We start from the raw sequence: 13,905 nt of genomic DNA on the forward strand, positions 1-13,905 counted from the left end.
TCTCAGTAAATCATCTGGCCCCTAGCTGGATTGTTTAGCATGGGGTGATATTGTTATTGTTTGTTTCCCTTCCAAAAAAAAGGAGGAGAAAAAAAAGAGAGGAAAAGGTAAAGAAAGAAGGAAGCGAAAATTGTGATGAATTTGGAAAACAAGAAAGGGGGGGTGCGCTTTCCCAAAAAAAGGAAAAAAGAGGGGAGGGGGAGGGTTGCTTTTTTTCCAAAAGTTTATATATCATTTGTTCTGGTTTCTTTTCTTTTTTAATCAATATATATATATATTTAAAAAGAAGAAGAAGTAAAAAACCAAAAAACCAAAACCAAAAATAAAAAAGGAAAATATTTTGTTTCTGTTTCTGTTTTGTTTTGTTTTGTTTTGTTTTAAAAAAGCAAGATTTGTGAAACATGCAGGAAAAATACCTTCGTCTGGAGAGGGGTTGTTAGTTGACACCTCCTCACGCTTTTTCGTGAGCGGACCTAAGAGCAAGAAAAAAGAAGAAAAAAGAAAAATGGGACAAGGGGGTAAAAAGAGAGAGAAAGATCAAGAAAAAAAAGAGATCGGTTTTTGCGTTTCGTTTTTCGTCTGCTTCAGCAAAAAGGGAAAAAAGCCATATTTCTTTTCTTTTTTTAGCAAAATACAAACAATTTTCGTTTTTTAAAGGTTTTGTTTTCTCCTGGGTTTGTGTGTGTGTGATGTTGCTGGGATATTTTTATTTTTCCTTTCCCCCCCACCGAAAAAAGCATATATATATATTAAATTTATATATATGACACAGAATTATAGAGAAACCGGATGCTGTGAAATTAAAGGTTGGTTAGAGACGAACCAGGTTGGGAGGGGTGGGTGGTGGGTTAGATCCTGAAATGGATAACAGAACCATATGGACTACCTGGGAGGGAGGGATTCTTTGCTTGCGGTTTCTGCACCGGAGAATGAGGGTTGGACTAGATGACATTTGGGGCTCCCTTTCCAAATTTCATTACCATTCAACCCCCCCTGGGACAGCGGCAGACAAACTCACTTACTTAAGGGCCACACCAAATTCCTCTATTCGCAACTCGCCGGATCTTTAAATCGGAAAGGGGCCTCTTAAGAAATCTGTGTGCCTGCAAAAACTGTCCTGTTTTGCTATCGCCGGTGCTTTTTTCCTAAAGAGAATGTTTGGGGGTACTCTCGTTTTGACTCGAGAAAAATCACCGTTTTGTAGTTCAATTTGAGGGAAAGAAATATAGCAAATGGACAAAAGTACAGGGGACGCTCGGGTCGCGAACGTGATCCGTGCGGGATGCACGTTCGCAACCCGCAGTTGCACACCTGCACATGCACAGGTTGCGATTCGGTGCTTCTGCGCACGTGCAAAGCGCAATTTAGCGCTTCTGCGCATGTGCAAAGCACGATTTGGCGCTTCTGTGCATGTGCAAAGCGCAATTTAATGCTTCTGTGCATGCTCGGCTGCCGAAACCCAGAAGTAACCCATTCCAGTACTTCTGGGTTTCGGCGGTACGCAACCTGAAGCGTCTGTGACCCGAAGTATGACTGTACAAAGATTCACAAAATGTGGGCTTTGCTTACCTCCAGAAAAAAAGCACTGGTTATTATATTGTGCATTTTTATTTTGCAAACTGCCTTTGTGATTCTCAAATGCTGTCGTACATTGGATCTCAGAGGCCTCGGCTCCGGAACAAATTGGCTCCCGAACAATTGAAACCTGGAAGTGAGCGTTCCGGTTTCTGAACGTCCTTTCGGAAGCCAAACGTCTGACGGGGCTTTCGATTGGCTGCAGGAGCTGCTTCCTGCAGCCGATCGGAAGCCGCGCTTTGGTTCCTGGACATTTCGGAACCCGAACGGACTCCCGGTACGACTGTGTCGAAATTTAATAAACGGATACATCTCGTGTAACCGCTTAGAAATGCTAAAAAATGCTAAGCGCTTTTAAATAAAACGAAATAAATATGCTTTTATGAGGCTTTTTCTCCCAAGGGTGCTGATTCCAAAGTCAGGATCGAGTCCCTAACCCGCTTCCCGGGTCCTTCCTGTTGTTTTTGGTTCTTATGGCCTTTAACTGGTGTGTGACATCATTTCCCAGTGACGCAGAGGGTCAGTTCGCCTGGCTGCTAACCGGAAGGTTGGCGGTTCGGGCCCAGCCACGGGCGGCTGTGGGCAGGAATCCTGCATTTCAGAGTTGGTCTAGATGGCACCTCGGGGTCCCCTTTCCATCTGGACAATTCTACGAGAAAGCAGGCGTTCCACAGGTGCAGTCCTCTCCCCAGGCAGAACTGTGTACGGAAGCTGCATCCGTTGGACTCCTGCCTGCGTCCCAAGCATCCTTCCGGAAGACGCGGGAGGAAGGAACTGGGAGGCAAAGAGGACGAGGATGACGACTAGAGAGGGAAGCGACGGAAAGCAAAGCGAACCGGGAGCTCTTTTTAATTTGGTGTCCTAGAGAAAAGGTTCGTCTCTCTCTTGGCGAAGCCAAGAGCCCAGCGGGACGCGGGAAGGAGGCGTCGAGACGGGATCTGCGGCTTCTGGCAGGCAGATGGGAGAGGGGGTGTGTGTGGCTGCCGCAAAGCCACTGGACGCTGGAAGGGACCCGTACGGTCATCCATCTCAACCCCCTGCGGCTGGAGGAGGAGGTGTCGACAGACGGGAAGACAGCGCCGCCTGATGAGCGCAGAGCTGGAGGAGGAAGGGGGCAAAGGAAATGTCGATGCCCCACAGGGCCCCACAGATCCTGTCCCTACCAGGAGAAGGGGGTTGGGCTCTTAAGCCCGCGGAAGAGAGGGGAGAGGCGTTTGCCTACATCTCCAAGGAGGAGACATGGAAGGCCAGGGTTTTCCAGCAGGCCTCTACCTCTCTTTCAAATCAGAACCAAATCAGAACCAGTGAAGGCGGTGAAGGTGCTGTGTGAGTGTCTGGAGGCGGTTGGAGGATGGATGGCAGCTAACAGATTGAGGTTGAATCCTGACAAGACAGAAGGACTGTTTTTAGGGGAAAGGAGGCGGGCGGATGTGGAGGACTCCCTGGTCCTGAATGGGGCAACTGTGCCCCTGAAGGAGCAGGTGCGCAGCCTGGGAGTCATTCTGGACTCACCGCTATCCATGGAGGCGCAGGTCAGTTCTGTGTCCAGGGCAGCTGTCTACCAGCTCCATCTGGGACGCAGGATGAGACCTTCCCTGCCAGCGGACTGTCTTGCCAGAGTGGTGCATGCTCTGGTTATCTCCCGCTTGGACTACTGCAATGCGCTCTACGTGGGGCTACCTTTGAAGGTGACCCAGAAACTGCAACTAATCCAGAATGCGGCAGCCAGACTGGTGACTGGGAGCGGCTCCCGAGACCACATAACACTGGTCTTGAAAGACCTACATTGGCTCCCAGGATGTTTCCGAGCACAATTCAAAGTGTTGGTGCTGACCTTGAAAGCCCTAAAAGGCCTTGGCCCAGTATACCTGAAGGAGCGTCTCCACCCCCATCGTTCTGCCCAGACACTGAGGTCCAGCTCTGAGGGCCTTCTGGCGGTTCCCTCACTGTGAGAAGCCAAGTTATAGGGGACCAGGCAGAGGGCCTTCTTGGTGGTGGCACCCGCCCTGTGGAACGCCCTCCCACCAGATGTCAAAGAGATACACAACTACCTGACATTTGGAAGACATCTGAAGGCAGCCCTGTTCAGGGAAGTTTTTAATGTGTGACATTTTGGTCTCTTGGAAGCCGCTCAGAGTGGCTGGGGAAACCCAGCCAGATGGGCGGGGTACAAATAAATCATCATCATCATCATCATCATCTCTGGAACTCCCCGCTACAGGAATTCCCGAGACGAGTTTGCCGGGAAGGCGGCTGAGTTTCTGAGGAGGGGGACTTGCAACCGAGGGGAAATCCTACGCCGAGAAAACAGAGGGGGAGTTTTGGGGGACGGGGGAAGGAAAGGCGAAAGGCTTGGCACCATGCCCGGCTCAGTTCGGCCAGCCGAAATCCGGGGCAGCGCGACGGCTGGGGCAACTTCGGAGCGTCTCCCTTTCCTGCGTGCTCCCTGATGTGATGGCAGAACTGGGCATTTGCAGATTAAGACAGAAGGATTTTTCACGGGCTGGCGACTCGCCCTGGGGCAGGCAGCAGCATCCTCCGCTATATAAAGAGAGCAGCGAAGGGGAGGGCAGAGCGGGAGAGCGAAAAACAGGGAGAGAAGGAGGGAGGGAGGGGGCTAACCACAAGTGCCCCTTCACCCTCCTGACCTGAGCTACTCTCTCGGGAGAAGCCCACGGATCCTGCCTCTCTGCCCTGACATCGCCCCTCTCTTCCTCCGCCCGCAATTCAAAGCGCGGCCTTCTCTCTTGGCTCTCTCGGGAATTCCTGTGGCAGGCAGTTCCGGAGGTTAATGGCCGTTCGTGCAGAGAACAACAACGGAAAGGGAAGGAGGAGGCTGCTGGTGTTTGGGCTGACCGAAAGGTGGGTGAAGGGGACACGGGTGGCACTGTGGGTTAAACCACAGAGCCTAGGATTTGCCGATCGGAAGGTCGGCGGTTCGAATCCCCGTGACGGGGTGAGCTCCCGTTGCTCGGTCCCTGCTCCTGCCAACCTAGCAGTTTGAAAGCACCTCAAAGTGCAAGTAGATAAATAGGTACTGCTCCGGCGGGAAGGTAAACGGTGTTTCCGTGCGCTGCTCTGCTTCGCCAGAAGCGGCTTAGTCCTGCTGGCCACATGACCCGGAAGCTGTACGCCGGCTCCCTTGGCCAGTAAAGCGAGATGAGCGCCGCAACCCCAGAGTCGGCCACGACTGGACCGAACGGTCAGGGGTCCCTTTACCTAAAGGTAGGTGAACCCAGCCGCCCTGCGCTACTTATCAAAGGACCTGATCCAATGGAATTTAGCTGTGGTTGCGCAGGGTTGGAGTAGATGACCCTTGGGGTCCCTTCCAGGTTCTGTGATTCTATATGAATGCATGCGGCTTCCCACCGGATCAGACCCACCTCTGCCATGCTCCCGTTGCTTTTAACTATCCTGCTTCCTGGGAGTTATAGTTTGGGGTGAGCCCCAGACATGCCGTATTATCTTTCCTCGCCAGCCGACATTTTCCAAAGTGCATTGGGACGGACACATATATTAAATCGCCCTGGGCCTATAGCAGCCTTTGCCAACCTGGTGCCCTCCAGATGCTGGGGGAAATTTTATCTGCCGTCAAGTCCATCCAACATGGCAGCGGTCAGGGATAATGGGAATTGTAGTTTGATGCCTGGAGGGAACGAAAGATTGGGGGAGACTGCTGCGGAGGTGTCCCTGAGGTTAAATTTTGCCATAAATGTCGGGTGCATGGGTGAAGATCATTTTCCACTATTGGGGAGGGGTGGAATTGGCCCTCAAAATTGAATTTCAATATCCATACAGACAAACTTTATCTGCAATCCTGTATTCTTATCCATAAGCTGCCTTGAGCCCCATCCTGGGGGAAAGGTAGGGTTTAAATTTATAAATATATAGTTTAAAGAAAATTTGTCCAGAGGGGTTACTCTGAGGAGGTCCAGGCTTCCATACTCATTTCCTACAGCTGCCTGCAATAATAATAATAATAATAATAATAATAATAATAATAATAATAATAATAATAATTTCTACCCTGCCCACCTGGCTGGGTTTCCTCAGCCACTCTGGGCAGCTTCCAACAAAATATTAAAAATACAATAAAACATCAGGCATTAAAAGCTTCCCTAAACAGGGGGCGGGACTTCCCTATCAAACAGGAACGTCAAAAGATCCAGGCTGCAGGATCCGGCCAACGGCCACCTAGGCTGCATTCATGCCGAATGTTAAAAGCGCTGCGATACCGCTTTAAACAGCCATGGCTTCCCCCAAAGGATTCTGGGAGCTGTAGTTTGCTAAGGCTGCTGAGAGTTGTGAGGAGACCCCCTGCTATTCCCTTCAGAGAACTGCAATTCCCAGAATTCCCTGGGAAGAGGGATTGGCTGTTAACCCACTCTGGGAATGATAGCTCCATGAGCGGGAACAGCAGGGTCTCCTCGCCACGCTCAGCAAACTACAGCTCCCAGAATCCCTTGGGAGAAGACATGCCAGTATGACCGCCAAGGCCGCTTCCCAGGGAACTCTGGGGATTTTTCCTCTGTGCCTTCAGCACCCTCAACCCAACTACACTTCCTAGGATTCCTTGGGGGGGAGCCATGACTTTAAAGTGCTCAACGAACGACGTGAGCGTGGCCCTCCTAGGCCAGTGTTTCCCAAACGTGGGTCTCCAGCTGTTTTTGGACTACAACTCCCATCGACCGCAGCTAACAAGGCCAGCGGTCAGGGATGATGGGAATTGTAGTCCCGGAGACCCACGTTTGGGAAACCACACAGTGGGGCAGATTCAGTCCAGGGGCTTCCAGTTGCTGTCTCCTCTTTAAATGAAGATTATCCCAGATCGGGCCTGGCATTAAATCCGCCTGTAACCTGCTCAGATTGGCCAGGAAAAAAACAGCAAAATCCAGACCAACCAATCCTAAGCTGGGACCTCTTTCTCCTTTTTCTGTGGGTCTCTCTTACCCCCACTCCAGACCCTCCAAGAGACCCTATTTTCCAGGCTTATCCCCAGCTGTGAAACCTTTCGGACCGAGATGGCTGTGTTTTCTATTCCGGAACCTCTAAGTATCTCTATTTTCCAGGTCGCCCCTGATTTACAGAAGCCGTCCCGGTTTTTTTATTTGATTCCGGAATCTCCCGCTTTTCCTTAAAGGTAAAGGGTAAAGGGACCCCTGACCATTAGGTCCAGTCGTGGCCGACTCTGGGGTTACGGCGCTCATCTCGCTTTACTGGCCGAGGGAGCCGGCATACAGCTTCTGGGTCATGTGGCCAGCACGACTAAGCCGCTTCTGGCGAACCAGAGCAGCGCACAGAAACGCCGTTTACCTTCCCGCCGGAGTGGTACCTATTTATCTACTTGCACTTTGTGCTTTTGAACTGCTAGGTTGGCAGGAGCAGGGACCGAGCAACGGGAGCTCACCCCGTCATTGTGGGGATTTGAACCGCCAACCTTCTGATCGGCAAGTCCTAGGCTCTGTGGTTTAACCCACAGCGCCACCCGCTTTTCCTTAGAACGTCCCTATTTCCATCGGAGAAATGTCAGAGGGTGTGGAGTTATACGACCCCTGAGCCGTCCAAAAGCAATCCTGTACAGTGGTACCTCGGGTTAAGTACTTAATTCTTTTTGGAGGTCCGTTCTTAACCTGAAACTGTTCTTAACCTGAAGCACCACTTTAGCTAATGGGGCCTCCTGTTGCTGCTGTGCCACTGGAGCATGATTTCTGTTCCCATCCTGAAGTTCTTAACCCGGGTTCTTAACCTGAGGTACTATTTCTGGGTTAGCAGAGTCTGTAACTTGAAGCATATGTAACCTGAAGCGTATGTAACCCGAGGTACCACTGTACAGTGGTACCTCTGGATGCGAACAGGATCCGTTCCAGAGCCCCGTTTGCATCCAGAAGTGAACGCAACCTCCGTCCGCGCATCGCGATTCGCCGCTTCCATGCATGCGTGTGACGTCATTTTGGCTGTCTGTGCATGCGGCGAAATCTGGAAGTGCCGCACTCCATTACATCCGGGTCGCCGCAGCGCGCAACGCAAAAATACTTATCCCGAAGCTACTTCAACCCGAGGTATGACTGTACAGCGGTACCTCGGGTTACATACGCTTCAGGTTACAGACTCAGCTAACCCAGAAATAGTACCTCGGGTTAAGAACTTTGCTTCAGGATGAGAACAGAAACCGTGCTCCGGCGGCGCGGCAGCAGCGGGAGGCCCCATTAGCTAAAGTGGTGCTTCAGGTTAAGAACAGTTTCAGGTTAAGAACGGACCTCCGGAACGAATTAAGTTCTTAACCCGAGGGAGCACCGTATAGGGAAGGGTTGTTTTTTAAAAAATGCTTTTATTCTGTTTTTATATCTGTTGGAAGCTGCGACCCAGAAAGACGCACGGGGCATAAACAGCGAAATTATCGCGACGGAACGGGACATCCCTATTTCCACCGGGGAGCTATTGCATCCGCGCTGCCTTGGCCTCATCCAGGTGAGGACAGGTGAGGGCATCCTTGCAGAGGCTAGACCAGAGAGCCTTTACCGCTCAGGTGAGGGAGATTTGGGGGGGGGGAGAGAGAGCAGCAGGCAGGGTTCCCAAATGGGACCTGACATTTCTCTGCGGTGCCCCAGGCAGCAGCTGGGGAAAAGCGTGTCACACGGAGGGGAGAAAGAGAGAGAGAAAGAGAAGATGTGGGGCACGAGGTGGGGGGGGCGAGGGGCAGAGTTTGGGGTTGGGGGGTGTAGGAACAGCAGCTGCCTCTGCCAGGAGCAGGTGCCCCACACGGGGGGGGGGGGGGAGAGACGCTCTGATGCCTTGTGTGTGTTTTTTCCGCCTAGCGCTTTGGGATTTGCTTCCCCCCCTTCTTTAAATGCAACCCCCCCTTTCCCGGCCGTTGCCAAGGAAACTGGCTTAGCGATGCTGCAAAAAGAGAGAGGGACGGCTTGGTGGGAGATGGAAGGGGTGGCGTTTGGGGGGGGAGAGAGAAGAGGCAGCTGGTTTCTCCTCCTTCTCGCCATCCCCTGCTTTTTGCAGAGAGTTCTCCCTCCCTCGCCGTTCTCCGCCCCGACCGGCAAAGCCCCCCGACCCTGAGGTTAGTGGGGTGGTTGTAGGGTGAGCGTCGCTCGGACAGGACCTGGCGGTGAAAAAAACATGGCCCCAAAGGGAGCAGCAAAGGATTCTGGGAGCCAGAGCACCCTGGGTTTTGGGGGAGAGGAGCCCTTGTTCCTGCAGGGATGAAGGTCATCGCTAGACTTACTGGCGGGACACCTGTCTGGCATGCAGAAGGCTCCACCCTGGGGGAGCATCTTCAGGTAGGCCTGGGATCCCCCCCTTCCAGTGCCTGAAAGCAGGGCTGCTGCCGGCCCGTGTAGGCTGTACTGAGCTAGGTAGACTGCAGAGGTCTGGCGTTAGGTATAATGTGTTTGCCTGTCTTCGTACATTTTGAGCTGCTCAAGGGGAGAGCTGCTTGGAGTGAAGAAGGCTCTGGGTACGATCTCTGGGTAGGTAAAGGGCCCTGCCGGGAGCCCTAGCAAGACGCTGCTGCCAGTCAGTGCTGGCAACGCTCTGCTAGATAGGCCACTTTGGTCTGAGACTGGGATAGCTCCGTTGGTAGAATAATAATAATAATAATAATAATAATAATAATAATAATAATAGATTTATTATTTGCACCATCTGGCAGGATTCTGTGATGCATCTGAGGTTCTTAAATAGGGGAACCTGCCAGGCATTCTTTAGGTAAAGGTAAAGGGACCCCTGACCATTAGGTCCAGTCATGGCCGACTCTGGGGTTGCGGCGCTCATCTCGCTTTATTGGCTGAGGGAGCCGGCGTCCAGCTTCTGGGTCATGTGGCCAGCATGACGAAGCCGCTTCTGGCGCACCAGAGCAGCGCACGGAAACACCGTTTACCTTCCCGCCAGAGCGGTACCTATTTATCTACTTGCACTTTGACGTGCTTTCGAACTGCTAGGTTGGCAGGAGCAGGGACTGAGCAACGGGAGCTCACCCCATCATTGCGGGGATTCGAACCGCCGACCTTCTGATCGGCAAGTTCTAGGCTCTGTGGTTTAACCCACAGCGCCACCCGCGTCCCTGCTATGATCTGGAGCAAAAAAACTCAGGTTCACAAGCTCCAGTCCAGCTTTCCCCAACCTAGCGCTGCCTCCCTGATAACTTTTGGACTACAGCTCCCATCAGCCTCTGTGGCTGCGATCCAAAAACTCTGGAAGTCGTCCATTTTGGGGAGAGCGAATCCTGCGCTTATTCGATCCTAGCTTGAAAAAAACAAAGGTGTGGATTTTCATTGCTCCCCAAAGGAGAACAGCTGCGCGTTCAGGGTACGAGATGCATCAGGCATAAGAAGTTGCTGGAAACCATGGGAACTCTCGAACTCGGGACCCGCTTGTGAGTTTCCCGCAAGGCCGTCTGTTTGGCCACTGCAAGAAGACGATGCTGGCCTGGGTGACCCCTTGGCTTGGCCTTAGGGCTACTGGCACAGCTCGGTTGGTAGAGCACGAGGCGCTTGATCGCAGGGTTGTGGGTTCGAGTTCCGCGTTGGGCAAAAAAATCCTGCTATGCAGGGGTTGGACTAGATGACCCTCAGGGTCCCTTCTAATGCTTCCATTCTAGGATTCTTACGTTCTGCTTGTAGGCTTCCTATGGGGGGCATCGATCTTGCCACTTTGAGAACAGCATGCATTTTGAAATTTATTATTATTATTATTAGACTTTTAAACATTTGTTTCTGGACACTTGGGCTCACTGGCATCCTCTTCGGGCTCTGGGAAGGGTCTCCTCGCGAGTCACGAGGATTTCCCCGCTTTCTCCCACCACTTCTGGGCTGGAATCGAATCATTTATTTATTTTGCGGCACCTGGCCTGCGCACACAGATGGGGAGTTGCCCATAATTGCCACTGTTAACTTTTATAATAATAGCACAATGTACCTTTTCCATTTCCCCCGCTTTTCATTTTCCCTTATACAATTTAATCAGTCAATTAATTCCCACCAGACTCACAGAACCAGAGAGTCAGAAGGGGTCCTAGCGGTCATCTAGTCCAATCCACTGCAATGCAGGGATATGCCGCCGACCCTGAAGGGGGGGAATCGAATCCGCAACCTTGGTGTCACCAGCACTACGCTCAAGTAAACCAGGCATAGGCAAACTCGGCCCTCCAGATGTTTTGGGACTACAACTCCCATGATCCCTAGCTAACAGGACCGGTGGTCAGGGATGATGGGAATTATAGTCCCAAAACATCTGGAGGGCCGAGTTTGCCTAGGCTTGAACTAAAAAGGTAAAGGGACCCCTGACAGTTAAGTCCAGTCATGAATGACTCTGGGATTGCAGCGCTCATCTCGCTTTATTGGCTGAGGTAGCCCACGTTTGTCCACAGTTTTTCCAGGTCATGTGGCCGGCATGACTAAGCCGCTTCTGGCGAACCAGAGCAGTGCACGGAAACGCTGTTTACCTTCCCGCTGGAGCGGTACCTATTTATCTACTTGCACTTTGACGTGCTTTCGAACTGTCAGGTTGGCAGGAGCAGGGACCGAGCAACGGGAGCTCACCCCGTGGCGGGGATTCGAACTGCCGACCTTCCGATTGTCAAGCCCTGGGCTCTGTGGTTTAGACCATCCCGTCCGCCTGAACTAAACTGTTCTTTAAAAAATTAGAATAATAAAAGATGCTGGTCTAGCTGCTCCGATCCTGCGGAGCTCTTCCGGTCGCACAAAGCACTCTGCACATGGCCAGAGGCGCTGCTCAAACTGTTTCTGGGAAGCTAGCGATTGGAGCGGTTTCCGGTTAGCAGCGCAGGGGAGGCGGACAGAGCTAAAGACGAGGATTTGATTCTGATGGTGAGTCTTATTATTTCAAAGAAGGGGTTGCGGTGTTAAGCGGGGAGTGAGGTTCCCTGACCTACGGCGCTGGAGAGGGGTGTGGGGAGAGATGCGAGACAGCCGAGGGGAGGGTTTGGGGGTGCTCGCCCGTGTCCGCTCACCCGCCCCCCTTTTGCACCCTTACCGTCCTCCATGGGGACGTAGATGTTGAGGTACAGGCAGTCTTCGCTCTGGTTCTGGACGTACCCCGCCACAATCTCCAGGTTTTCGGTGAACCACACCGGGAGCATTATGCCCGGGAGCATGCCGTGGATGTTCTGGGGGCAGACGGGAGCGAAGGCGGTGGCGTTCCGCACCTCGGACCAGGATGCGGGCGCTTCGGGGGGCTGGAAGCGTCTCTCGCCCACGGGCGGCGTGGCGTAGGGGATGCCCAGGTATTGCACCACGGGTCCCAGGATTTCGTTGTTGAGGTCCTTCTTGATTCCCCGCAGCTTGCCGTAGTTGGTGGGCACCACCGGATACTTGTCCTCCGGCTTCTGCCCCGAGAGAGGCAAGGATCGCAGCGCCAGGCCCAGGAGCCAGAAGAGGACGGCCGAGCCCGTGCGGAGATTTAGCACCCGCAGGACTAGCCTCGAGGGCGGGAGGAACATGGCGGACGCGGCGGTGGGGTGGCGGGCGACGGATTCTGGGAGGGCGGGCCGGGGGAAGGGAGAGAAAGGAGCGTCCTCGCGCGAGGAGCGGGCGAGGAGGAGGGAAGAGGAAAGAGGCGCGGGAGGCGAGCCGGGCGTCCGCCGGAGCAGCAGCAGAAGAAGAGGAGGAGATAACCACCAGGAGAGCGGCCCGAGAGGAGAGGATTAGGAAGCCCGGAGGTCTTAGCGAGAATCGCAGGAGGGTTTTCCGGCAGAGGAAAGGCGTCTGTTGCGTTCCATCGTGGCCCGGGAGAGCGGGAAGCGTCCAGCCAGACTTGAGAAACGCACCTAGAGGTCAAGAAATGGGGGGGGGAGAGAATCAAAGGGAGAGGTGAATAAGAGGCAGAAGGGGAGAAACAGAAAGGAAACAGGCAGGATGGATGGAGAGAAAGAGAGAAAGAAAGGGGTTTTCAGAAAGAAGCCATCCTCCAATCAGTCACCCCTCAAATAGTTTTCTTCACCTAAAATTGACACGCCATTGATTTAAAGCATAGTTCCCCCCTTTTAAAAAAAAGATTCTGGGAACTGTAGTTTTTTGGGGGCGGGTGCTGGGAGTTATAGTTCCGGAAGGTGCGAACTACAGTTCCCAGGATTCTTGGAGGTGGGGGGGTATGCTTTAAGTGTACAGTACACACAACTCCCATCCCCAAAACACCTTTACCTTCCCCAAAGTGCTGCCTCCTCACTTCCAAAATCTCTTCTCTCTCTCTTTTTTTTTTTTGCTTGGGAACTGATCTGCATATTGATATTATGTAGATTATGCATGATTACATAACAATGCATTATGCACTTCACATTCCCTGCGAAGAGGGAGTTGAGGACAAAAGGGGAGATTTGGGATTTGTCGGGTTGGGGGGGGTAAGAAGAGGCACACCTTTGCTCACCCCAGGCACCTCCGTTCCCTTAAGGGTCCATTTGGAAAAATTATCTCCTCTGCCTCTTTGCACAACTATTCTATTAACCACACTTCCATTTTCCGCCTTCCGTTGGGAGTGATGGGCCACGAAACCAAATGCAACATGAGAACGTAAGGATGAGGCTGGCAGTTCCTGTTCTCACAGCGGCCAACCAAATGCCCATTCTGGGAAACCCATCAGGATTCGGACACAAGACCCGCTCAACTGGGATTCGGAACTATTTACTGCCTCCAACCACGGAGGCGGAACACAGCAGGCAACACCAGCCCTCCACAAATAGGTCCAATCCTCTTTCAAAGCCACCCCAATTGGTGGCCTCCAGTGGCAGGGTGTTCCACCGTCTAACTACATGCTGAAGGACTTCCTATTATCCATCCCGAATAGCCTCGACTTCGCTGGACGTCCGCTGGTTCCGGCGTTACGAGGGAGGACACCCAAGAGATTCAAAGGACGAGAAAGGAGATTCCTACCAGGAAGAAGTTTTTGACGGCAGGAGCTGTTCGACAGTGGAACAGACTGCCACAAGAAGTGATGGACTCTCTCCTTCCTTGGAGATTTATAAGCAGAGGTTGGAAGACCATCTGTCAGGGATGCTGAGATTCCTGCACAGGGGGAACCTTCTGATTCAAAGAATCATAGAATCGTAGTCCAGCCCCTTGCAAGGAAGGAATCTCAGCTAAAATATCCAGACCACATGGCCATCCAACCGCTGTTTAAAAACCTTCAAGGAAGGACAGACCACTTTGGCCACAGGTAATCATCATGGGCTTTCCTGGACATGCCCTCCTTTAATTATGATTTCTCCCCAAACCAGGTGTGCCTTTGCGCGACCAAACGCAGGCAAGCAGCCATTGGGGGGGGGCACAAACACGCTGTCCCTTGAACCTCCACCCTGGGCAGATCGGA

At 52.5% G+C, this 13,905-nt stretch overlaps 1 protein-coding gene across 2 annotated transcripts in view; it reads right to left on the reverse strand.

Annotated features, from left to right (window-relative positions):
* The window catches only part of NLGN2 (neuroligin 2), a 41,313-nt gene extending 29,157 nt beyond the window's left edge, over positions 1 to 12,156 (reverse strand). Inside the window, exons 1-2 of one of the 2 annotated variants that reach the window (XM_081167818.1) lie at positions 11,578 to 12,156; positions 417 to 473 (exon numbers count right to left, since the gene is read on the reverse strand). In XM_081167818.1, coding sequence (XP_081023944.1) covers positions 417 to 473; positions 11,578 to 12,043 — 523 coding nt within the window. In that variant the 5' untranslated portion in view covers positions 12,044 to 12,156. The remainder of the gene's footprint in view (positions 1 to 416; positions 474 to 11,577) is intronic. The other variant, XM_081167819.1, reaches the window with a different exon arrangement.
* Positions 12,157 to 13,905: the final 1,749 nt, after the last annotated feature.

Source organism: Podarcis bocagei, assembly GCF_964188305.1.
Source record: "Podarcis bocagei genome assembly, chromosome: 13".
In the NCBI taxonomy this organism is placed as follows: domain Eukaryota; kingdom Metazoa; phylum Chordata; class Lepidosauria; order Squamata; family Lacertidae; genus Podarcis; species Podarcis bocagei.